This window comes from Crocodylus siamensis, chromosome 3, assembly GCF_052110815.1.
Source record: "Crocodylus siamensis isolate JL-2025a chromosome 3, ASM5211081v1, whole genome shotgun sequence".
Classification (NCBI taxonomy): domain Eukaryota; kingdom Metazoa; phylum Chordata; order Crocodylia; family Crocodylidae; genus Crocodylus; species Crocodylus siamensis.
This window is the reverse complement of record NC_143397.1, coordinates 197,661,833-197,688,879: the sequence shown is the minus strand read 5'-3', so window position 1 is coordinate 197,688,879 and position 27,047 is coordinate 197,661,833. Positions and strand designations below refer to the sequence as shown.

At 43.3% G+C, this 27,047-nt stretch overlaps 1 protein-coding gene across 3 annotated transcripts in view; it reads right to left on the bottom strand.

Moving 5' to 3' along the window:
• The window catches only part of SGK3 (serum/glucocorticoid regulated kinase family member 3), a 96,472-nt gene that overhangs the window by 34,822 nt on the left and 34,603 nt on the right, over window positions 1-27,047 (bottom strand). For all 3 annotated transcript variants that reach the window (XM_090040093.1, XM_090040091.1, XM_090040092.1), the window contains 4 exons: window positions 20,879-21,084; window positions 11,521-11,604; window positions 7,080-7,152; window positions 3,018-3,093 (listed from right to left, as the gene is read on the bottom strand). In XM_090040093.1, coding sequence (XP_089896219.1) covers window positions 3,018-3,093; window positions 7,080-7,152; window positions 11,521-11,604; window positions 20,879-20,956 — 311 coding nt within the window. In that variant the 5' untranslated portion in view covers window positions 20,957-21,084. The remainder of the gene's footprint in view (window positions 1-3,017; window positions 3,094-7,079; window positions 7,153-11,520; window positions 11,605-20,878; window positions 21,085-27,047) is intronic.

Sequence of the window (27,047 nt, the reverse complement as noted above, 5' to 3'; positions counted from 1 at the left end):
CAAAAATCTGGAATCAGACCCCTGTGATAGAGTGGGGGGAACCCCAGATTAGCTCCCCTTGCACCTAAACCTTTAAAGGTTTGCCAGGCAGCTTGGCATCAGGGAACCAGTTCCCTGGAGGCTGCCCCTTGCCTGGTCCTACTAATAAGTTGCCCTTCAAAAGGCATGTTCAAAGAGCATGCATGTAACTGGATTTCATAGCATTCCTTTCAAGGGGCAGCACACTACCTGGGCAACCCCTCTATCCAAGATATTGCCACCCCATCCGTGCCTGAACAACTGTGTCCCACATGGCTTCAAACGTCCTGGCTCAAGGACTGCTCTGCATGCCTTCCAAGGTGCAGGGTATGGTGCTACTCTGCACCTGGGGGTTATTCCCAGGTTCAAGACAAATTGTCCAGGCAGGGGACAGGCCCTGGGTTGAAACAGGTGCCCCCTGTGCCCTAAAAGCCATACTGTGCAGCACAACTACATGCATGCCCTTCGAACATGATGAAGCAAGAGGGGGAGTGTCTCAGATTCAGGAGCAGCCCCCCATCTTAGGTTCCTGCCCTCCCAACATGTTCAAATGGTGTGCACAGAGCTGGGCTGCATGCAGCTGCCAGGAGCCCTAGATTGGGGAGTGGCTCCCTGATCTCCAACTCATGTCCTAGCATGTTCATAACACACATTCAAATCAATACAAACCAGCCACAAAGATGTTCCACATTAAACACAGTAGATTATTTTACTTTAATTCCACAAAATGTGGAATATTTTTTCTAGCTGGCTTGCCATTTTACTGCATCATAAATACAACATCAGCCAAGGGACTTTGCCAGAGCAGGGTCACAACATATGGCTGCCTAGTAACTTTTGCAGATGGGCCTATGAACTTCACACCATAAATCTACTGGATACAATGAAATAATGGACTAAATATAGACATTAGATTTATGGCACATAACAACTTGGCTGCCATCTGATAACCCCAGGTAACCTCTGTACATTTTACCAGCTACATTCTATTGCCAGGTTAACATTCCCTCATTTCCCCCTGCCCACCTAGCGGTCTCTCACCTATCATCTCCCATGGCCTTTCATCCTCACTGCCATGCATTTGCATTTTCACAGACTTGCATTTTGCATATTGGCTTCTATTCCATCCAAGAGAACACAAAACAAAAGCAGACTCTCCCTATGCCTGAAGAAGGGTGTTTGAGCCTGAAATCTTGCAAATAACATTTTTTCCAACTATTTAGTTGGTCTAATAAAAGATATCACATTTACCCAAAGAACCTTGTTTGCCTATGTCCTTAGTCCAATATAGCTACAACCAACACCTCTGTTGCCTAATGCTGGCTCTAATGTTTAAGATTAGCGGTAGGGTTTTTCCTTTGGGAACCCCCATCCAGAAGCCTCATTTTCTCTCTGTACTCTTTCAGTCAACCATGCATTACAGTTAGGTTTTAGTAACAGGGCACCTGACTGAACTAGAGCCCTATGCAACTGAACAGTTGATACTTTCTAAGGTATAAAGGTGGAGTACAGGAAGAGATACAGAAACTTTATCAGATACAGAAATTTTACGCAGTACCCAATATTATAAGATCTTCCTCCTACATTAGTACGGTTAATGCATTATCTTACTTAGTTCATAATATATTTAGCAATTAGGCAAAAAACTGTCTGAAAATAGCTTTTCAGATCATCTGGAATGAGGCAACTGCCATAATTTTCCCTTTTAGCAGTTAGTTTTAAATACACTTTATGCTATAATGTCTTGTTGTGATCATGCATCATAATTTGGCTGCTGGAATTTTGGAAGTCACAGTAAATTTTGCATGCTATAATAATCTTAGATTTAAAATACTTCAGAGTGCTGACAGATACAAGATATTTTGAACAAATGTGTTTAAATGCCCTTCAGAACTGAGCTGCAAAGTCAAAAAGTCTTGATCCTTCTTCTAAATATATTATTTATTTATTTTACCCAGGCAGCAGACAGGAATTTTGTTCTATAAATAAAGAAGCCTCCTAGTAAACAAAGTTCTTCAATGCATGTGCATCACACAACCATCTTTAAAATAATCAGCTTATACTGGGGTTGGATGTGCTAAGTGCTAGATGAAAGTACCTTAAAAACAAATTAAAATCTAATTTACATGCTATTAAATCTTTTTGTGTTTTTCAAATAAGATTCAAGGAAGAAAGGTTTGGAGATAAATTGAAGTGCCTCACAGTTGAACACTGGAAGAACCAGGAGCAGGAGAGGTCTGCTATTAACATTTACAAATGGTTTCTTGCTTAAGTCAATTAGCAAAAAGAGATTAGGCTCCAAAAGTTAGTTATTTGAAAGGTACTATTTACTTTCACAGTCAAGGACAAATGTTATGATCACAATTCCAATATTTTTTCCTTTACCGGAAAATTATTCCATTACAAGTCTTTTGTTTTGTTTAAAACGTTTTCCACGCGTCATTAGGAAGACGACACGAAATACTTTCGAAAAGAGGAAGTTCATATTAAAGAGTCTTTCGGACAAAGCTATTCATTAAATACTTCCAATGCCTAGTACAAGTTGTAGCAATGTTTCCTGCTGAGGAAGTTCACTTCTTGCTAAAAGCAGAATTTATTTCACAAGCTTTAGAGATTAACTTAATTTGCCAAAATAAAATGCATTATAGTCCAATGTACTCAATATCTAGGAACCTGTAGGATAGAGGTATTATTTCAGGAAATTTTAATGAAAAGATATCACAGAAGCCTGCTGACATTTATTTTAGTTTACCTTAAATTGATTAGGAATCAAATGGGTACAAGTTTGTGTGTAAAAAGGGTTTCAGAAAGTAAGCAATACATTTTTTGCTTTCTGAAATCACTCTTGAAAAAAGACAATTCTCACAGTAAATAATAATTTCTATACATTAAAAAGCACAATACTTTTATATTTAAGCTACATAGTTTTTAGCAATTTATTTTTAAAATATAAACCATATCAATAAAAAGCTCTTACAAAACATAAGCAGACTACTTACTGGTTGCATAGCTCTGGCTGTCTAACTAAATTCTGAATGAATTCATTTAGTCCTGCTCTTCTCTGTTTAATAAAGTCTGGGGGGAAAAGTGGACAGAGATGTTAAAGACATTAAAAACTTGCCATGAAATAACTAAAATTTAGATTTCTTATATTTTCTTTAATAGGAAAACATCTGAATAGAACAGGTCTTACACATGAGGATTTGGTTGTAAAAGACATCGGAGCCAAGAGTTCTTTTCTTTGAAACCATTTCAATGCTTTCATCTCTGAAAAAAACTTACTAAACCAGACTGATTTTGAACTGTACCCACACATGCTTCAATGGGCTACACCAGGGGTTAGCAACCCGCCCAGCAGATGTGCCAGCGTAGCATGAGTAGGCATTTTGCTTGGCACATTTGCCTAGACGTAGACAGTGGGGAAAGGGCTGGGGCTGCGCTGCCACAACAAGGATCGGCAGGCCCCTTGTGGTTCCTCCATTGTAAACTCTGAGGCACATGTGTATCAGGTACCGGCAACGAGCCAGGCCAGGGCTTGCAGCCTGGACTGTAAGCAGTCCAGGCTCTGTTGTAGGTGGCAGGGGCCTGCCCAGAGCCTGGGCTGGCTGTGGCAGGCAGCTGGGAGGCTGCAAACAGCTGCACCAGGGTTCATAGAGCCCCAGCCCAGATCGTTGCTGGGACATGTTCCTGGGGCAGACACTGCAGGAGCCAAGAGAGGCAGCTGCTTGCTGCCTCCTGGCTACCTGCCACAGCCAGCCTGGGCTCTGGGTAGGCCCCTGCCACCTGCCACGGAGCCCAGGCTGCTCACAGCAAGTGGCAGGGAGACTGCAAGCAGCTGCACTGGGGTCTGTGGAGCTCTGCCCCAGCTCACTGTCTGCACTGCATGCACATGCCCCTCCAGGCAGAAGGCAGGGAAAGGGCCCAGGCTGCACTGCCACAAGTACCGGGCTTTTCATGGCTCCCCTGCCATCCGCTCCTGGCACACCAACATCTTCCAAGTAGAGGCTGTGGGTGTTTTTGGCACTTGGCCCAAATCTGTTGCTGACTCCTGAGCTATACTGAGCAACCCTTGCTCATACCTGAAGATGAGCAAGTCCCATGCTCTGACTGATGTTGAAGGCAAAACTATTTCAGTGATGAAGATCAAGTCCTTAAAAAGAGCAGTCCCACAGACACTGATTGGTGAGCACTTACAAGACAGTGTTGCCTAACATGGGTCAAAAAATCCATAGTCCAACCTAGTAACTAATGCACTGATAAGTAACTATTATATTTTAATTATTTTTTCCTTTATTTGATATATGCATCTTAAAAAAGTTAACCTAATCCAAACGAAGTGTTTTAGCATATTTCCAGTAGTGATAAAAGGCACCACTATAAACTTCATCCCTTATTAGATCCATTTCAAATTAATACAAGAGCTAAAACTGAATGGCTTTTAAAGCCTTTTTCAGTTGTAATAAAGAGGAACCTCCTTCTTTGGGAAAGATTAACTTCCCCACTGTCAGTTTAAAAAACTAGGAAGTATTTTACCTATGTTACAAATACTAACAATTTTGCAATTAAAAAAAAAAAAAGTTTCCACATATTAGAAAAAGGGAAAATTATTCCAGTGATACAGCTCTCAAATTCATGTTATACTATGAAATTGTTCTGAATTACTAGACAACAAGACGACAGACAAAACCTTTGTCAATAATAGTATTTCACTATTCCAGCAAGACTAATATTGTTGAAATATGAGAGTCTAGAATTTAAACAATTTAGAGGGAAAACCTTACTATTTTCATTAGTTTAACACATGAATTATCTGAGGAAAGCTGTAATTAATGATGTGAGCTGGAACACCCACCCCGAATCTGTGCTGTTGAAAATAGGGAGATGTCTTAGCTTATGGTTAAGTTTCTGGTTATACCTTCTGAGTAGATCTTCTTTCCCCAACTTTTTCTTTATGCAAAATCACTCATACCACTCAAAAACATTCGTTTTTTTTAAATACTGCTTTTAATATCTACAATTTTATTTCTCTCCAGTAATTTTCAGTTTAGATCAGGGATGATCAACCCCCGGGCCAGATCTAGCCCCAACGCTCCCCATGGATCTGTAGGGAGCCCCCCAGACTGTGGCTCTGCGTACTAAATCAGGTGCGTAGGGTAGTACAGGGCTCCATCCCAGTGTGTGGAGCCAGGCAGAGGCAGTGCAGAATCCCAGAGCCAGATCCCAGCATGCAGAGGCAACGTGGGGTCTGACCTGGCCTATGGATCAGCCTCACACAAATGCAAAGCCAGAAGGTTGAGCACCACTGATTTAGACAATGACAACTGGAAACTGAACAGCTTCCTTCTAATTCATTTCCAAATTCCTGTGCACTAACAATACTACTTATGTGTGTTGCAGATTTCATTTTATACGTTTTTAAGAAGCTATAATGAAATATCTTGGTTTTGGTTTTCTGTAAGCATGTATTTATCCTGAACTTAGAAGCAGCGACAAGTTTGATTTGACCAAGTCCTTTTAAATAACTGAAACATCTAAAATATTTTTTTAATTAAATCTACCTACTCTATTCTTCTCCACAAAGTTAGATGCTTTCAAAAGTAGGTTTACTGAAATGCAGAACCCTGCAGAACTTGGGCATATACTTCATACATAAAATAAGCTTTAGCCATTTTTCTTTTTTCCCCTAATGATACTCTCCTCCTTTCAGTCTCAAACAAAATAATTTGGGCTTGATATCTTCTTAACACTGCATGCATGACTCCAGGGGCAGAGCTAGAGGGGCTGCAGTAGCACAAGTTGAGCCCTATTTTGGCTGTAGGCGCAATGCATGGTGAGCTCTCAGGGCTCACTGGCCTGTCAGAGGAGCTCCCACAAATGCTGGGAGCTCTACGAGCTCACTGGCTGGTCTGCCCAGAGTCCCTGCTTTCAAGTAGCTAAAGCTTGCTGCTTCTCACTCTATCCCTCCTTTCCTTTCCCCTGCTGCTAAATTCAGGGTCTGAGGGAAAAATCAACCAGTGGCAGGCTCCAGAGCCACTTGAAAGCAGAGACTCTGGGAAGATTCATCGAGTTTACAGTACAAGCAGATTCAACCAGAAGCTTTGCAGACATCCTGGTGAGCTATGAGACAGACCACTGACAACTAGGATCACAGTGATGGGGCTGTGGCCAGACTGCCATGTAGTATGGTATGGGTTGTGTGGTTCATGGGGAGTGAACTCTTTCACTGACCACACATCACACAGCCAAAGAGAATGTGGCTGCACCCCCGTCACCAGAATCCTGAATCAGCCCACACATGACTAATATCACCCACCATATACTCAGGATAACAGAATAAAAAATGGCATGGAAAGTAAGGTTTAACACAGAGGTGTGCATTTGTATTAGTTGTTGAGGCCAGTAACGAGGGATAATTTTGCTTTTTGTATACACAAACTATAGTGCATGGCCTACTATTACATTTGGGACTTTTCAAAGCTCTGAAAACCCCAACTTCATAATTACAAACTTAGTAATGAAAAAAGTAATCCTGTTGTTTTCAGTTTATGACAAGATTATGGGGACTCTTTAGGTATTCATTCACAACAGGAGAATAAATTAATTCTGTCAGCAAAACTGCTGTACACCGTACAGAGATCTGTTTCTATGGTTACGGCATGCCACAGATCATTACACAGTCTATAGGAGATTCTGGCAAGAAGATAGAGGCATTTCAGCAATACTACCTTAACTAGCAGCCAGTAGTGAAATGCAGAATGAAATCATGCTTGGGTCACAACAAAGCATTGCACCCTAGCTTTAGCATCTTTTATGACAGTGTCTCCACATTAAAGATGAGGTCAGCCCAGCTGCAACCTGTTCCCTTAATACATTTAATGCAACTTACATAGTTTGAAGCAAGAGAGTTACCAACATACTCCTGTAGCAAGAGAAGTTGGCTGGACTTCAGCGCATGCGGTATCTGACTAGTTGCATTCCTCTAAGGCAGCTTTGTATTCTGTTCAAGACAATTATCACATCCCAAAATAAATAAAATGAATGATTATCATGTTGCAACATACCTGGATCAAAATTATCGCCAAATATTCGTTTAGCTGGAATTTTAAGGTTCATAGTGGGAAATTGCTTCTTTAGCTATTTAAAAACAAACAAACAAACAAACAAACAAACGTTACCCAGATAGGCACTTTGGTTTTGCCTGGACAGCCAAATATCTAGTGTTATTACTTGTATCAAACATATTTTAGCTCTCTAGTTTTTGGAAAGTATGGGCTCTAGATTACTAGCATCACTTTTTTTGCTCCTCAAAACAATTTTTGCTCAGATAAGTTAATAGGGGATTGTAAAAGGAAAAAGCCTGTTCTTCAAGTTATCCAAGCCCTATTTACCATGCAAGCAGGACCTAACATTTACCCACTTTTCATATTATTGCCATCATCATCATTCTGTTTCTTTTTACCCAGATTGCATATTTCTTTTTACTCAGCAGATAGATCAGTAGTTCTCAACAGTTTTAGATTCAAGGCACCCCCTCCATGACCTTTCTGTATGTAGCAGCCCAGCAGTTGAGGACCGCTGCTTTAGGTATTAACAAGCTTTGGAGTTCTAGTAAGGAAAGCCCACCAGCGACCAACAGCATTTTAAGCACCATGTCAAGTAGATGTACTTGAAAAATTTTTTTTAACTCAAGTGTTCTAGAATTATTTTAAATTCAACCTGTCCTAACTTCCATTAGTATTCAGCTGCACCCATCTGACTGACTATCTGTAAGTAGGATCATCTACCATGAACTAGAATTCAAAAGAGCTTCTGCAGTTCCCCACCAAACAATACTCAAATGACCTCACAATTTTCCTCAGCCAGACTGCAATGCCATGCTTACTCTTAGACTTTTCTGTCATTTCTTTCTTTCATTGAAGAGCATGTAAATGTAAATGCCCCTGAGGGGACAGGGAGGGGGTTATTCCCCCCTCTACCCTCACTGCCTCCAGGGGACTGCAGCCAGGTCTGCCTGTTCCGACTGCTGCCGAGTGGCAGAATAAGCCCCATCCTGTTCCCTCTGGTTTCCAGCAGAGGGAGGAGGAATAACCTAGAGTTACATCTGCTGGGTTTCACTGAAGCAAACCAGTCTCCTGGCATCCATAGGCAACGCATAGTGTGGGGGCTGGGGGGCACGTGCCCCTCCCCACCACCACCCCAAGAGCTCTGGTATCAGTGCACTTGGCGACTGGCCACTGGGGAACCCCTGCCCCAGCAGTGCCCCGCTGGTGACCTCCCAGACTCAGGAGGCACTCGTCACCCATGCTGACATCTCTTAAAATCTAGAGAAGTAAGATGCTAGGCATGGAGGCTGCAATTCAGATATTATTTCCTAGTTAACAAAGAACAAACTAACTCAAAAGAGAGAACTACATGAGGTACAATTAACGTTTTGAAACCACAGACAGGATACTGCCTGCCTCCTCTTACCCAGGGCTAGTCCAAGATATGTACAAAGGACAACAAATGATGTTCCAGGCACACTTTAGTCATCTGAAGGCAGGAGTCAGGAACCTTTTTAGGTTGTGGGCTGGAAGGACCCAGCTCAGGTTAGAGGCAGGCAGTGTGTGGGTTGGCCTTAGGAACTAGCCAGCCCCTAACCTTAAAAAAACCATTGGGAGTGGGCAGAGAGATTAGGCTGCTTTTCACCTGGGATGTTAGAAATAGGCAGATTCAGAAGCCCATAGTACTACTATTGATCAAAAGGTTAATTCTTCCACTGGATCAGGCAACGGTGGTTGCAGGTCACCCCCAGAGTAAACATCAGTAGCAAGGCCTCTAAGGCTAGGGACAGACATTACACAAACTGTTTAAGTGATCAGAAACTGGTTTAAACCTGTAACAGAACAGATATTCAGTGCACATAAACCAGTTTCAAAATGTCGGAAACTGCTTTGAGATCAACCTGGCTGAATGTAGTATCAGACTTAACTGATCTGAGTCAAACCAGTTTATGCAGTGTCTGTCCCAGATACCTTTCTCACTTAACTTAAACCACAGTCCCCCAGAATCCCAGCATGCTTTCTGGACTGGGCTCTGTCCCAGCCCCTCTGCTCCCCAGCCAGAACAGGGACAGGCAGGGTCGAGGGCCTGGCCAGAGAGGGGTTTCATTCCTCCCTTCCAGTCCCACTGGCAGGGACCCAAACCAGGTCTGCCAGGCACTCCCCTCTCGCTGCTACAGCTGCAGGCCAAGGTGGCCCCTGAGGGGACAGGGAGGGGGTTATTCTCCCCTCTACCCTCACTGCCTCCAGGGGACTGCAGCCAGGTCTGCCTGCTCCGACTGCTGCCGAGTGGCAGAATAAGCCCCATCCTGTTCCCTCTGGTTCCCAGCAGAGGGAGGAGGAATAACGCCCGTCCCTACCCCCACCAAGAGGTCCTGCTGGCCAGCGTCTGGCCCTGCCAGGTGGGGGCTGGCTGGGGAGTGGGCTTCCTGGGCCAGCTTGGAGTTGGTGGCAGGCCCAAGCCCAGCAGCCATCACCACTGTGCCCCCTGCCCTGTGCAGCACCCGGGGTTGCAGTTTAACAAGTAGCTGTGGGATAGCCAGGGCAGGGGGCTGCTCTGCTCCCCTCGTCTGCAGCTGCTGCTGCCACCGCTACGCCACTCTGGGTGGAGAGGCAGAAAGCTTCTGCCTCATTCCTGGAGCTCCTGCTCTGGCTCCAGCTCCCAGACACCTTGGAGGGTAGAAGGTGCCTGGGTGGGAGGCTTCAGTGCAGAGGCTGCAGCTGAAGCTCAAAATGCAGGGCATAAGCCATATGGCTGAAGCTCCCCCAACTACCACAGAAGCTGTAGCTGGAAGCGAGTGGAGAAACCCCTGCCGGACAAGCCAGTTTCCTCTTGCCTTCCACGATGACCCTCCCCCCCATTCCTCCTGTGCCCGAGCCACTCCAGGAGGCAGCAGTGGGGGAGCTTCAGCCCCGCATGCGGAATTCCAGCAGCAGTCCCAGGACTGAAGTCTCCTACCCAGGCACCTTCTGCTTTCCAAGGAGTCCAGGAGCTAGAGCCAGAGCTCCACACACAGGGCAGAAGCTTCCTGCCCCCCCACCCAGAGCAGTGCAGCAGTGGCAGCTGCAAACAAGTGAGACACAACAGACCCCCGCCCAAGCCAGTGGCCACCCTGCAGCTGCTTGTTAGGCTGCAGCCCCAGATGCTGCACAGGGCAGGGGTGCAGCAATGGTGGCTGCCAGGCTCAGGAGCTGGCTGCCATTTCCCGAACTGGCCCAGGGAAGCCCATTCCCCAGGCAGCCCTGACCTGGTAGGGCCAGATGCCAGCCCGCAGGGCCCCTGAGGTGGGAATGGGGACTGGGGTTAATTTTCCCTCCCTCTGGCATCCAGTGGAGGGGACAGGAGGCGGCTTATTCTGCCGCTTGGTGGAAGTCGGGGCTGGCAAACCTGGCTGCAGTCCCCTGGGGGCAGTTGACGTGGGGAGGGTAAATAACCCCCCTCCCTGCCCCCTCAGGGGCAAGCTGGTCTGCAGCTGCAGCAGCAAGTGGGGGGGTGCCTGGCAGACCCAGCTCAGGTCCCTGCCGATGGGACGGGGAAGGGGGAATGAAACCCCTTTCTGGCCAGTTCAGCCGGACAGGCCGTCCCCACCTCTCCCCTCCACGCCCAGCACACTTTCCCTGCAGCCGAGGGGGTGCTCTAGCTCCCACAGCTCCTGGCCTGAGCAACTACAGGCATGTGTCCACATGTCTGTGCAGTTACAAACCGGTTCAGCCTAGCCAGGTTAGACTAACCTGCAAAGGTTGAATCAATTCAGACTCTGACTTTTTGAATGTCTGCCCCTACCCTAAAGCTCAGGGACATACCTAGCTACAGAACTGGCACATGATCACAATTGCAGCCACATGATCACAATTGTGATTCCACTGGGAACCAGAAGTTGCTGCTGCCTTGTGCCCGGGCTGCCCAGCTGCATCCTTATACTGCTGCCCCGTCCCTCAGCAAACGTGACATCAGCCTTAGCAGGCAACAAACCAAAAGAGGTCCAGTGAGCTTCATGGGCTTATTTCAGCTGCATCACAGTCTTTGTGTCCATGAAATCAGGGCAATTAACTGCAGCTGCACCACAATGACCTGCAGTTTTTTTAAATTAAAAAAAGGTTAATTTTATGGAATAAAAGTTTTCAAGGCAGTACAAGCCAAGAGCCAGTTACTTCTATTCCTTTCAAAATACATTGCACAGTGTTTATTTTTTGCACCCTCTCCTCTTCCAATTGATTTAAAATATTGTGAAGTCTGAACTACTCAGTTGTAGGTACAGACACATTAGAACAAACTAAAATTCTTCTTCAGTTAAAAACTAAATAGAAAAACATTTTTAGACAGCTTTCTATGATAAGTTGTGTCAAGCAAGTCTACACAATATGAAGAAAGGAATTCAAAACTATAATAAAACCATAATCTTGCAAACAAGCATTCCTTTGTGTTATTTTAGCATGACTCTTTAGAATGCATCTTACTCACCGTATTGTAGAGTTTATCAAACTCAGCATATCGCCTGAAGACAAACCATTCATTTCTGCCAACTGAGACCAACACTTTGTAAACCTGTGGGAACATGAAGGCAAAGTAAATGCCAGAAAACTAGAGTTTGTTTTTGAGAGGGAAGGAGGAGGTGAGGGGGAAGGGGAAATAAGGGAGAAGTTGGGCCCATTTCTCACTACATTTATGCTTGTTTCATATAAACATCCAAATCAGAAAGGCCACAGGACACACATTTAATTTTTATAGGATGCAAAAACAGTCTTTTTAGAATTGTTGTTTAAACAGAAATTAATAAAGCTGTTAAACACTAAGATTTTGTCTCATTCAGCAAGGTATCTTTAAACGTAGTATTCCTTCAGGCTTACTCTGGTATAGGCCCACTGTAAAACTAAAAAAATCTTGCAAAGCTCCAAAGCCTTAAAACAACAGTGGAAGGCCAAGAGTGCCCTCATATCCTAGAGTGCTTCTCTTAAGGTAAAAACTATGAGGAAAATATGCAAGAAGATTTAAAAAGCAAGCTTTCAATGTAAAATTAAACCACACATTTACTGAAGATGACCCTCACCAAAGGGTTATTTCTAGTAAGCACATTTAGAAGTAAGAAGAGTGGCTTGCCCTACAGCAACTCGGTTTCTTAAAGAAGCTGTAAAGCCAGCCCACAGTATACATGCCAGAAGTAGCACGCATAGTTATTTTTTGTGGCATGTGGCAGATCAGGCATGGGCGGGATGAAGAGCAGAAGAATCAGGCAGGGAGCAAAGCGGTAGGACCAACTGGGAAGCAGAGCAGCAGGTTGAGAAGCAGGTGAGAAGTAGATCAAGGACGTGGTGAGAGGCAAAACAGGACTGACCTAGGAGCCAAGCAGCACATGGGGGAATAAGAGATGGATTTCAAGTAAAAATACAAGGTGCCAAATGATATAAAATTACGTCAAGTGAACTAACAAGTGAAGTCTGCAAGATGACGATTAGCCTAGGATTAACACATTATAGGTCAGGGTGCTAATCACTGAGAAAGGCAAGAGAAGCAACTACTCCCTAGCGATACATCTTGTCATTTGACACATCCCCAACATTTCAGTCGATATTCCCTCAACTTTTTTCCATTGTAGGAACTAGTTGCATCACAAGTTCAACTCTTATTTTACCCAGCATCCAGCTGAGCATTATCACTTCATCAATTTTGGCTGCAGACTGCAAAATCCTAGTCTTCTTAGAGCAAAGACAATAAAAGGCAACCTAGGTTCCAGTATTTTTTTTAACTTAGTGAAAAGTTTAGTAGCTTCAATGGTAAAGCTTGTAGAAAAAGAACTATGGCAAAAGTCTGTAGTTATAGCTAATATGCAAAATGTTAATAGTTCTTGAAATTCTTTTCAGAGGACTAAGATAAAGAATTTTATAATGATTGTTAAACTGGAGAGGTACTTGGTGATGAGCAGTCATTTTGGGAACAGTAATTCTTTTGGATTTTCTCAAATCCTAATGTTACTTGATAATCCCTTGACAATTCCTTCACAAGATTTAAGACAAAGGAATCTTTCACCACTTCACTGTTCAATTAATGGGAGTTTTGGAGAGAGCTGAGCACTTCTCGAGACTGAGTAATATTCAATTTCCATTTATGTTAAAAGAATTTGAGAGCATTTTGCATTTATGAACTGCCTGATCTTATGAAATAATTGACTTATGCACTGTAAAAAGTTAATAAGTCATGATTCCCAGTCTTTTCCTACTGAAGTTGCTGCACAAAGTGCTTTAAAATTTCATAATATTGAAGATATGTTTAAATAAAACTAACAGTAACCTTAACTTGCTTTAGAAGTTAATGAAGAGAAGATTTCAGTTTCCAATATTTGTCATTAGTACAGATCCTTATAGGAACATGCATTCAGTCGTGTGTATACATACATACATATACACATATACATACATACATATACACATATACATATACATATACACGCGCATTTTAGCAGTTAGGTTTGCAAATATACGGTCATGGTCTTTTTGAAACATTAAAATTTTATACTTTAGAGGGGAAAAACTAATTAATTCTGTTGGCTCAGTGTTATTTAAAGCCGTATATATTCATTTAAAAAATAAATCAGGGTCTAACATAAATATAAAGGATTCTGTTTTCAGAACCATACACTGTCTTCAGTACCTTTCAAGCATTTCCTCTAGTGCTTCATCTGGTGACTATTTAAAAGCAAAAAGTTCAGCATATGTTGATAATGTCAGTATAGAAAGATGTGAAGGGAGAAACAAAGCAGAGGCACACTTCTGAAATAATTAACTGAGATTTATATACTAAACTAGGCTGGAAGGATATGTATTTTGCATAGTCTCTAGCTAACTTACCAGTATTGTAATAGAATGGATTTTATTGTGTTTAATTTTTTTCTTTGAGAGAGCAGATTTGGGATTATTGCTCTGACATTTTGAAGTATGAAACATATAAGGCATAAACTAAATGAATATTGGGTTTCTGATTGTCAACTCATGTTATCTGTCATGAGTTTATGACTCCACAACATTTCCCTAACACTAGGCCAGCCTTAACTGTGCTGAAGACAACAACAAACCTACCCACACACGTGAAAAGGGAGAACAAAAGGCCAACATGTAACAAGCCTATTCAACACGCTGAGGGATTAGCAAACTGTGTGGCCCTTCAATAAAAGGAAGGCACCTAAATTGTGGATCAAGAGGATGCGGGGACAACAAATGATAGAGAAAAGGGACAGGAGTAGGGACAGTGTTCGAGAATTGGGGACTGAGTTGAGGGCACTACTAATGCTCTGTGAAGGAAGCCAAGGCTTTAGCAGACATGACCCAGTGCAACTAGGATCGGATGGGTGAAAAACAGACTTTACAGAACACCTCCTAATTAAACTTCCTCTTCCAGAAGTGGCCAGCCTGTGACAAGTGGCCTGAGCAGCTGCTGTGTGTGGCATGCAACCCCCATGAGCCTCCATTCTGGTGCTCCAGGATGCAAATTCTGTCAGGTACGTCTCTGGGAGGCAGAGATCAGAGCGATACTAGGGGAGTGTTGGGACTTAACTTGTGGCCTGCCAGCCAAAAAAGTTGGCCATCACTATTGTAAACTCAGTGTGCATCTCACTCTATGTATGAATGGGCCCCAAGCATCCAAGCTTGGCATCTTTTCCAAGCAGCAATACCTTTTGGGGCACAGCATGCTCCCACATAAGGAATAAACAAGGGTGACTGCATCACACTATTAAAAGCCTATGAAAGCAGAGGACTGAAAAGCAAAAGCTGTGTGTATCAGCCACATAGTGAGCCACAATGCCTAGAAAAAACAGTTACCTTCTCTTTCTTCTTTAAACATTTTTCAGTGTGGATTCACCAGAAATAACTAGCAACCACCCAGGAAAGGAGCAAGGAGTCTCAGATGCAAACCAGACTGAAGTACTGGCTCTCCTAAGATTGACATACCAGCCTGCAGCTCAAATTCAGTACCCCAGGCTTGACAAATGTTATTGAATCATAGAAAACTAGGGTTGGAAGGGACTTCAGGAGGTCACCTAATCCAATCCTGTACTCAAAGAAGGACCACCCCCAACTAGATTACCCAATCAAGGCTTTGTCTAGCCAGGTTTGAAAAACCTCCAAGGATGGAGATTCCACCACCTCTCTAGGTAACCTGTTCCAGTGTTTTACTACCCTCCTAGTGAGAAAGTTTTTCTTCATATTGAACTTAAACTTCCCTTCCTGCAGCTTGCCACCTTTGCTCTTTGTTCTGTTATCTGCTGCCACTAAGAACAGTCTAGCTCCATCCTCTTTGGAACAGCATTCCCTCTAAGCTGTGTGGTATGCACAGCTGCGCTTATGCCACTCTGCCAGGCGTGCCTGTGCGGCCATGCACACCACACAGCTTAGAGGGAATGCTGCTTTGGGACCACCCTTCAGGTTGTCTGACCTACCTGGACTTTACCGAAACATTTTCTAATGCACATGGAAAAAAAGAGAAGCTAGAGAAAAAAAAAGAGTTCCACTAAAAAGTATGGTTAATATTGAAGTTCCTCAAGGACGAATCTTGTTTATGGACCTTTACATAAGTAGTAGTATCTTTAGAGCAAGGTTTTTTAAATGAGTGTACGCCTTCTGTCTCAGTTTCACCTCATGTACCCCAGCAGATTTCTGTCCTTTGCCCAAAAACTAAGAGACGCATGAAAATGTACATATGAAAAGAAATCCAAGTCTAGAGCACCACAGAGGTCATAGTAAGGGCCATGCAGCCAAGATCAGTCAAGGACAAGAGACAAGAGTGTCTCCTCTACCACTTCCTTGCAGGAGCCAGCTGGCGCTGTCTGCACCCGCCGAGCCTCGATCATCCGGTCCCTCACCACTCGGCTCTGGATTTGGATGATGGTTCTCTGCTCCGTCCCAATGGTCTTAGGGCGTCGATGTCTCACCCCGGGCAGTCTTATCCCCCAATCCTGCCTGCCACGACTTTGATGACCCTCTCAGTGGTGGGGTCCAACTGCCGGGGTTTGACTATCCCAGGCCGAAGGGTGGTGTTTTTCCACGAGGCTCCAACCTCCCCTATACCTCACCCTACACCCAGCCACGACAGAGTGCCGATGTTATTTCCGCAGCCTGCCCTACCTCTACGAGATCCTATCCCTGGGTATCACTCGAGCCTAGGCCATACGGCAAGGACTTACTAGTCCATCTACGTCCTATACCCTGCTGGACCTTCTTAACCACCGAGAATGTCCTAGGCTTCACATTGTCCTCTGCCTTGCTTTTTTTTTAAAAACTCAACAGGCAACAGAAACAAAGAAAAAAAAGGAAGCTAACAACAAAACCGCTTACCACTCCCGTGATCCTCTGATTACTATCCTGGGGCAGCTTAGTTACTGCGTGCCCCTACAATCGTGCAGTCCCTCCACCGACTACTCCCTCGGTGCCACGTATTTCCTCTCCCTAGTGTGGAATGTATGAGGCTGACCCTTGATGTCCCTTTCAACTCGGAGTAAACCTTCCTCCGACAGACTCTTCGGGGTCTTCAAACCTGTACTTATCGGTCTTCACTGGCCTCTTGGCTGTTCACCTCTCCTCCGGACAGATCGCTGGAGCTGGGCTCTGCCTGTAGGGATCCTTCTGTAGTCTCTCCCCGTGGCTTTATGGTAATATCCAACCTGGCCACCTCCGTCTTCCTTAGTCCGGCCACAGCGTCTTTATATTGAAGCTTTCCAGGGCAATCTCCTGCCCTATGGGAAGTGTTTTTACGCACTCCCTCCTCTATGGTGGGTCCTGGGGATAGTTCCCCCGTGCCCTTTCTCAGCCTCTCCTCCTCCTCCGCCTCGCTGGTCGCCTTTCTTATTTCTCTGTGCCAGCTCTCCTCCCCCTTCTCTCCAGCTGTCCGCACTTTGAAAAAACCGCGGTTAACGAGCCGCGTGGTTCCTGCAGCAGGTAGGGTGTTTTCGTTTATTTTCCCTTTTTCTATGTTTTTCCTGGGGGGTGTTGTCCCCCAGGGTCCCTCCTTGACCCTTCAGGGTCCATGTCTTATACATTCCCTGGGACACTGTCTATTGCTTAAAGCCAGTGGCAAGGCTACTGGTGGCCAGGCCCCTGTGCAGCTGCCACCACTGGAGGTCTTCAGTAGCAAGAACAGGATGACCTTGAAGACGGTAGTAAAAGGGATGAAATTCAGTAGTATAAAGCTCAAAGTCATATCCACAGTCTACGAAGAATTTCTGCTACACAGTAGGAACTGACTGAAGAGGATCACTTGAACTAATCACAGGATGAGTGAGCTACTTGTGTGACACAGTCATGAAAGATGAATGTGATACTGAGATATACTGGGTGAGATGTTTCCAGTAGAGCTACTTAGGGAAGTATTTATGCCATTGCACTGATAAGGACTGCCTCTAGAATACTGCATACAATTCCAGTCATCCCTGGTCAAGAAAGGCAAATTTAAGAACTAGAACAGATATGGAAAAGAATTGCTAGGGTCACCTCATACTACAAACTTTAAGAGCTTTGTTTGTTAAGCATAGCTAAAAATCAATGCTGAGAAGGGCTACAACTGCTTTAAATAAAGATTCAAACACCGGGGGGGAAGAGAGCTACTAAGCTCAAAGACATGAGAGAAAATGGTCACTACCAGATTTTGGATGAAAATTAGAATAGGTTTTTTAACAATCAGGGGAATGAGCTGTGAGACAGAGTAGGTCAGAGAAAGGGTAAGACACCAAACTAGATTTAGTTGGTTTAAGGAGGAAAGGAGGATTTAAGAGGGAGCCTGTTCAATTTAATTTGTAAAAAGATGACATGGATGCCGACAAAGAACAGCAACTGTCTTAATGACCCAGGTCTTTTAGTCCTAGTTTTATTACAGTATTTTCCTAAAGCTACATAGTATCTCTGGTTCTAAATTTACACTGCCATAAGTGTTGAAGAACCATGAATAACAGTGTGAGTGGAACCTCTATACTCCCCATAAAAACAATGTGTTACTATCCAAGAAAACCAGACAAACCACCAACTCCATCGCAAAGAAAAGGGAGGATGCCCGCTCGGGCTTACCACTACTCTAAAAAACTGAAGGTAGAGAAAATAAAGATTCTAAAAGAAATATGCAGCTCCAATCCTTCTGGCCAAAAAAGGAGAAGAGGAGGTAAAGGAAAGCAAAAACCTACAGAGTCCAGTGCTATTAAAGTAGTCTGAAGATCCTAGGAATGTGAAGCCGTGCCCAAATTCAGTGACCGATCCCTTTTTCCTTCCGAGTTGCAGGGAGAACTCAAAATTGGAAGATCCTTGGACCAAGTAACAACCAGGAGATCCAGGGAAACTGACAAACTATCCCTTCTCTGCCCCAAATTAGGAAGAGAAAGCCAAGCCTGAAAGCCTCCTACACCAAGACTTGGGTGACGACATAAGCCTTGTATAAATCATACCAGCAATCTCTCAGGTATAAACTACTTTCAATTATTTGGAATTTCCTGTAGCTGAAGCACATCTGCTTAGACAAAGCGGAAGACCACCCAAGGAACTGAGCTAAAGTTTACGCTTCTAAGAACTGGCCAGACCAAGGAGGCAGCTGTTTTTAAAATGACATTCTCCTCTGTTTTTGCTGTCCACTCTTACATAATGAGCCGCTTGCAGCTGGACATTTTTACAAAAGTAGCATTAAAGCTATGAGAGCGACTACTCCCCTAATCTACCAGACGCTAGCAAAAAAAACCCCAAAACCCTCACGTGATAAATGTGTGAATTAGCCCAAGATTCAGTATCATCAACTGGCACCACTTTTGATGCAATATCCCATCACACACTGTGGACATCCATTTCCATTGACTGTGTTAGCAAAATTGTTAAACTCTCATTCTGGTTTTCTCCATTCCACAGAAGTAGCACCTCCAGATTAGACATCTTCCCATCTTTGGCCATCCAAGAACTACAAGAGAAGCAACACATACCCAACCATGGAAACAGTCATCTTCCCCACAGCTTTTGCAATAATAACATTTACTACAAAGGGACTGTTCAAATATAATTTTTTTCTTCAATTTGTCCAAAATAGTCTCTTGCAGGCACACAGAACAATACTAATGGTCTCCAGAGACCTTGCAACATGGATTTATAAGGGGAAAAGAAATACACTACATAAACTGATACAAAGTAGAGCAACTTTTACTGCTGCTATTAATGTGACCATCACTTCCTGGCTGATAGTGTTAGTGAATCCTAAAATATATATGACAAGCTCACAAGTTTTCAGTGAAAATTTAATTTTGTCAAACTGCTAATTACTCCTTGCTATAAAATGAAACAGGCCAAAACTGAGTTTGCTTCCATATCCAGGAACTTTCTCCCCAATTAGACTGTGCTTATACTTTATTCCTCTACCAAAAAGTTCTCCCACTATTGCTAGGACTGGGGCTACTCCACTTCTGGGAATGCAGGATTTCTAGGTCATACCCTGTCATTTTTCTCTTCCCTTAGGAAGGCCTACATATCCTGGGCTTTGGAACTGTGGTTGGTTGCCACTGCCCTGCCTACACCAGAAGTCCAGCAGCTGCTATTACTGGTTGACTTACAACAGCCAAATATTTCAAGCAAAAAGTGCCCTAGTCCTGACAACAGGAAACCAATATTTAGGTAATACAAAGTGCCTTTTTTGTAAGCTGAAACTCTGAGAAAGACTTAACACAAAAAAATTACACACCCATTAAAACAACAACACAAGATGTTAATTCAAAAGCCACTTTTCTCCTCCTTTCATTATCCTCCATCCCAAAAAGTTACATCATGGTATACTTGATTATATTTACACCAAATATAATCAAGTTACGTTCTTTTCCTTTTGAAGGAAAGGTAGATAGGGAAGAGCTAACTGTAGTCTGAAAACAAAGCAAGGTGTTGAAGTTACAAGATTATTCTCTAGAACAAGCTAACCAAATCAATCTAAAAAAATTAGCAGAAGGTGCACAACCGAACAATGAATCAAATCACATTTTTAAAGAAAACATTAGGATGACAGCTTCATATCTTAGACAAACAAGCAAAGACAACCCCGCCCCCACCATCAAAACCACTCAGCTTCCCATTTCCACTCTTACAAAACAAGCCACTGTTGCAGCTAGACATTTTCACAAAACTAGTGATAAAGCTATGATGGAGATTACTCCTGTGGTCTACCAGAGGCCAGCAAAAAAATAACAACAAACCCTCAATTTACAAATATCTATAAATTAGCCCTGGCACCACCTTTGATACGAGATCCCACCACACACGAGGGACATCCATTTCCATTGACTATATTGACAAAAAATAAAAAGCAAAAAACAAACCCATACATACTAGCAGTAGTTGGGGAGACTGAGAGGAGGAAAAAAAGAATAATCAGACTGAAAACAGCAGAATAAGAACCTCCAGAAGGGGAAGATTTTTCCAGGTACAACTCACTATTTCTTCACTATTTGATTGTTTTTTTAAAAAAATACAATACCACAGTTTGGATCTGAGGTCTAGTGCAAAATCTTTCCCCATACTTTGATTACTAAATATAAGAAAATGCTGCAGGTTTGTTTGTCTTAAAAATATACATAAAAAGGCAAATATAGATTATTTCTATTAAAAGTGGAAGAACCCTTAACGCAAATGTTAAAAGGAAAGAAGTGGACAAAGACCTATTTCCAGTACTTAGCACAGTTATTGAGTGGAACACTTGTTTCTATAAAGCAAAAGCAAAGATCTACAAATATTTAAGCTTGCTAATGTACGAGGCAAAAACATACCCCTACCATCACAAGTTATTAACTTAGATATCCAGGCTATGGAAATGTTTGTATACTTACAGTAAACCTCTTTTTCTTCTCTCTGTGTTCATCAGAGCTAGGAATGCTAACACTCGGGCAGCTTTCTTTGAGATCCATTTTATATGTTTTTGGGGCAGACTTGTCAAGGGACTCGATTTAGTGTTGGGCAAACAGAAGCCAACTTCAGCGATACTGATCCAAAATGTGCAACTTGTCTTGGGAAAATCTGGATTCCATCATGCAACCTTAAAAAGGTAAGGAAAGATATATTATATTATATACGATAAGTATATATTAGACTATAATAATATAATCATAATATAATATCATAAGTATATTGGAATACTAGAGTCATACAGTTAAAACTAGGTGGTGAACCCCACTTGCTGGCAGGGAGCAGAGTTCCCCATACATAAATATTGCATATACCCAAGTTCAAAGGCCTCGAGCCTTTGAATAGCAGGGACAGACTATGTTAATATCTGCAAAAAAACTCAGGCTCTGATGCAGCAAGTTGTTCTACCTCTTCAGAGGACTTTATCTTAAATGGGATCGGGGTCAACTGCACATAAGGATGATAATCAAGCTTACCACTTGCAATATAATTAGGTGTCAAAAGGCTGGATATTGTCTCTGAATCAAGTCAGGTTTACCTGACAGATTTATTTTAGCTAGAATTAGCTAAATATACTTGGCATGTTCTGACATCAAGGTACAGGACATGTACAACTAAAAGTTACTGTTTAAATTATCTTAAACTATCATATCTGAAGTGAAAAAGTAAGGAAAATCTACTGCATTTATCTGAATCCCAGATTACTTCAAAATTTAAAGTGACCCCCTCAATTAGATGTTATATGTGGAAAATTATAAATGTGTTATGATTTTCCATGCATTGACTTTAATCATGGAAGGGTCAACTTAAAAATTTACCCAACCCACTGCTGCAGCAGGGAATGAGGGAAAAAAACCTCTCATCATGGATTAAACACAGTATTTGGGGATTTTTTTTATTTTTTTCATTTTTTACAAAAAGGACAGTTAAATTCATTCTCTTCTGAACACCTACTAAATACTGTTTAAGTGATGCATGATTACATTAAATGACAGATTACAAGAGACTCCCCTCCACCTTAGTTTGCTCATTTTGTTCCTCTGAAGGCTCCTTATGTAACTAGCATCATCATTTTCCCTAAAGACCGTTAGCCTCTGTGTGTGGGTCTTTTATACAGCAATGGGAAAGGACACATTTTCGAAAAGACAGTAAAGCAAAGAATACAAAGCCACCAAAACAGGCAACTTCAGTACCAACTCATTTTCTTAAAAATAACTTGATTTTCTCATGCGTGTCTAGTACTATGAAGCCAATCCCAGCTGGGGCCTCTGGATATTGCCACAATACAAACTAAGTAGCATGCAACAGTACCAAAAATGTTTGCAGTTCTAATGAAACTTCTGTTTAAGGATGTACAGATTTGAATTGTTAGGGTTTTAAAATTAATACAATTCAACCCAAGCCCATATAATTCATGTAAAATGTTATGTAGCTGTTTCCTATCTAGCCTTAGAGATAAGACTTCAGTTCTCTTTAGAGTACCATGAGGAAAAGATATTGAGCTGTACACACCCCTAATTCTCATTTTCCTAAAACAGGAAAGTTAAATATGAACCGGCTATTTCATTGCCAGACATTTCTAAAAAGCACCACCTAATCTGATGTATTTCTGCTATTAGAGGAGACACCCATATTAGTGTTGGCAACAAAGACAAGGCCCCTGGAATCCAATTTTAAAAGATCTGTTTTTGATAGACAGCCGTTAATTCTCAGAGAGCTCTGGTTTGTTTTTGTTCTCAATAGCCAACTGACCATAATTTCTTCCAAATCTCAACTAGTTTTTCTTAATCCTTAAATATCATTTTTCTTAATCATTAAAGGGGCTTTAAAAACAATGAATACAGGGAATTTATTTTTTAAAGTTACCAGAAACTAAAGCTGTAGTAACAACAAAGTGAGTGGCATTCACTGAACTACAATATATTCTGACAAAGTTTATTTTTTAAATTCAACTTGAATTCAATATTTTGGCCATTCCAAATTCACCTTACTCAAATTTGAGTAATAGATTTTTAAAATTTAGCCCATGAAATAGTAAATTTAGTAAGTTTTGCATGGACTTAGGAACTTACTCTTTTTCTGATGAACTGCTATTAAGATAGCTTGTTATGAAGTAAACCAATTATCAAATTGTATTTAAGCACGTAACTAAGATTGTTTCCTTTCACTTCATACAAAGTTTAAAAAAATGCTTTACAATTAAAATGGACAGCAGTTCTCCCTTGTTATCAAGTTCAGATGTTTTGGTTTTACTTCAGTCAAGTGCTTGACAACATTTAGAGTTCACAAAGTACTTGTACATGTAACAACTAATTCAATGAAATGGTCATAGCTATGAGCATTGTGAGTTTTCTTCCTGTACTTTTCAAGCACTCCATAATGCTTGTTAGAGCAGCCCTGTCGCTTTTCTTTCCTTACTAGCATCATTCTCACATCCTCTTTCACCTCCCATAAAAGCAACAGGTTTCATCATGCAACTTTTGTATTCCTCATCATGACAATTGCACTGTGTAACCTGAAGGGCAAAGATATAAAAATATACATAAAAAGGCAAATATGGATTATTTCTATTAAAAGTGGAAGAACCCTTAACACAAATGTTAAAAGGAAAGAAGGCTGGCCCTCTCACCTTCTTTAGGTTTTGGAGCCTTTATACTAGGGAGTTGCATGTAACTGAAGAGACAGCATAGATTAGCCCAGAGAACAAACAGATTTGAGATAAAAATGACTATGACAGTAGAAAAAAAATCTCTGGAAATTATAGCACCCAGGTTGGTTCAGAATGAATCTGATGGAAAAGAATGTGGTAAGGAATGAGCAGTTGAAGTCCTCAAAAATAAAAAACCAGGAAGCAATAATATTTATATTGCAAGATACTTGGAAGTCTGTGTGCTGCAGTTAGTTTTTATGTTCTTGAAGAGGCTATTTTTGCAGTAGCTTTCAAGCATAACATAAAATTAAGCTAGTAAAGCTGGAAAGAGCACCCTACAAATTTGTTTTGAAACTCCTGAGCGCAAAAAAACCTTGCATATAGTTTCCACTAACAATTATTCTATGCACTTTAAAGCATCCCATTTCAAACACATTTTACATCTCCAATCCTGTAACTACGAATGCTTTACATCAACAGGTTTACTGGTTTCTGTAGTTCCTGGAACCCTGGTAATTAGGTGATGGAATGACAAAAACATGGATGAGATGAATGAATCCCCCAGAGTACTACTGTATTGTGACAAGCTACAGGGTGGCTTGTGACTTGCCAAACTCTGACAGACTAGAGGGGTGAATTCAATAGAAACTGTCACCTGAGAAAGCACTGCTTTAGGTTACGAGATTTTTCCACAGTGGGCAGAAATAAATACTTCCCTGTTTCCCTTAAGTTTCAGGACAAGAGGAAGTTCATACAACCAAGCTGTAGTCCAGTTATGAATAGGAGTGCAGATTCTTCAATTTGTATCAGCAATCAGGGCACCCCAAATCAGTCTGGATATGTGCAACATCACTTGAAACTTCCACTTGAATTATAGTACTCAAGTCACAAAACAAGAAAAAGAGGCACAGATGTCTGTTGTGAAGTTTGTTTTAAGGTGGAGCAGGCTCAAGTGATGAAAAAGCAAGCATGCAAGCAAGCATCTGCACTTGTGACCAGAGCAGTGAGGGATGATACAAGGAGACAAGTGGCTATTCTTTTTTATTTGACAAGTACACACATATGCTCAAGCGAGTGACCATTCATTCACTTCACTAAAAAATGCATTCCCTTTTGGCAACAAGCGGTCTTCTGATCCATCCATGCAGTTTCAGTGCCACACTGATTTGAACCCCAGCAGAAGTTCAAGAAATAAAACTTCAATCCAAGTACTCAGGCTGTCCCACCTTCAACTTACCAATTAGTTAATTTTGCTTACCTCAAAGCCTCCAGTTCTAAGGAACTTTATAACAGCTTTAACATCATAACCAAAAGTAGAGGTGCACTGATGCATCAGTCTGATATCGGATCAGTACCAATACAAAGAAAACTGTCTATATTGGATATCAGCTCTATGGGGCCAATAATTTGGCTGATAAATGCGTGTGCAGCTGGAGCAGAGCCAGCACCTTGGAGAGCTGCCTCCAGCTGGTAAGTTGGAAGTGGGGGGAAGGGAAGGGCTGGGGGGGGGGGGGGGGCGCAGATCAACGTCCCCGTGGAGAGGGAGAGGGCAGGCGATGCCCAGCCAGGGCGGATGCGTGGGGAGGGCATGCAGCACAGAGCCGTGGCTCGTGGGGTGGGGGCAGCTCCTGCAGCTGCCTGCACCCCAGGAAGCTGGGGGGGGGAGGGGAAGGGGAGGCAGTGGGAGCCATCCTGCCACACAAGCCATGGCTCCATCCCACCCCCCCACCCCCCACTTCTTGGGCAGCACCTGCCCCTGCCCCCTCCCTCACCGCAAGGGTCTTTACTAGTCTATTCATTGAGATTCTTGCTTATTGGGAGACAAATGGAGCCCATAGTTTGCATAGCTATTGGTAGCTAAGCACACACTCAGCAAACTGACTTAAAAACAGCCCTCCAAGAGAAATTTTTTGGCCACATCATTTAATAACTCATCTCAAAACCTGTCTCCAGTTGTCCCTTGTAGTTTCACAACTGGATCAAGTGATAAACAATGAGTTGCTACATAATGCTTATCAGTGAGGTTAGCCACACGAAGGTTTTGGGGGTTTTTTGACTTCCTTTATAAACCTTCCTTTGAAATAATCGATTGCCTAAATGGATTGGAGCTAAGACCAGATGCTTCAGGACAGTGTCATAAGCAGGGATTCAGATTTTCCATTTGCTAGAGGTGTACCAATACATCAGTCCATATTGTACTGGACCAATGTATTGTATAAAAGAAACATTGACATTATCAGCTTTTTTTTTTGGCTGATGTGGCCAACAATGTTGCTGATAAACGCTGCATGCATGCACACAGCCAGCCTGGCAGCTTGAAGAACAGTGTCCGGCTAGTAAATCTGTCGGGGGGGGAGGGGGCAGGGGGAAGGGGTGTGGGATGGGGCATATCCAGGCCCCCACGGTGGGGGGGGGTGGGGGAAGTGGGGCTGGGATAGGGTCAGGCAATGCACAGCCAGGGCAGGGTGCCAGACAGAGCCGTGAGTGGCTCATTGAGAGGGCGGCTCTTGCCAGTGCGTGCCTCCCCCCTCCAGGGGGGAGGCATGGGGTGCATATGCCCCTCTGAGCTGTGCACGGGAGAAAGGTGGGCTGGCACTGCAGGCTAGTGCTGTGGGCTGGGACAGGGTGGCACCAGGTTCTTCCTGGCAGAGGGCCTGGGCCAGGGCTGCATTCGGGGTGGACGGTGGCAGTGCTGGGAGCGGGGCTATGGGGTGGGCTACAGCCACCCCAGAATTCGCTGTAGCTCCTCAATAGCTAATACTCCCAGTGCTACCCACTCCAAGCGTGGCACTGACCCAGCTCCCACTGCTGGAAAGAGGCCAGTGCCACCCTGGCTGCAGCCCACAGCTGTAGCCCACTCTCACCCTGCACACAGATCAGGGGGCACATGCCCCCCATGCCTCTCCTGGGGATGTGCAGTGGCAGGAGCTGCCCCCCCCCGTGCCTCCCTCCAACAAGTCGCTTATAGCCCTATCCTGCACACTGCCCCACTCCAGCTGGGCAGCACCTCCCCTGCCTCACTCCCTCCCTCACCATGAGGGGGAGGGCTCCATATGCCACCTCATGCCCTTTCCCTCCCCTGCCCTCCCAGCAGACTTACCAGCCCGACACTGCTCTCCAAGCTGCTGGGCTGCATGTTGGCAGTCAGATCAATATAGGCCAATATGGCTCGTTACTAATCAGCCATCGGCATCAGTCCAAAAAAATCGTTATCAGTGCACCCCAACTGTTTGCTGTACAAAAATGGACTTTCTTCTTTAAAGGAGAAAAATGCAGGAAACCACTGGTTCCCCATTGCAGGCTGGCAGAGTTCCAGCCTCCAAGGGACTGCTTGGGGTTGGGCAGAGCAGGAAGAGGGCAATCACAGGCAGGGGGCATGATGTTCATGTGAATGCACACACATGCATATGGCAACCAGGCAGCACAGTAGAGAGCAGCTCCCT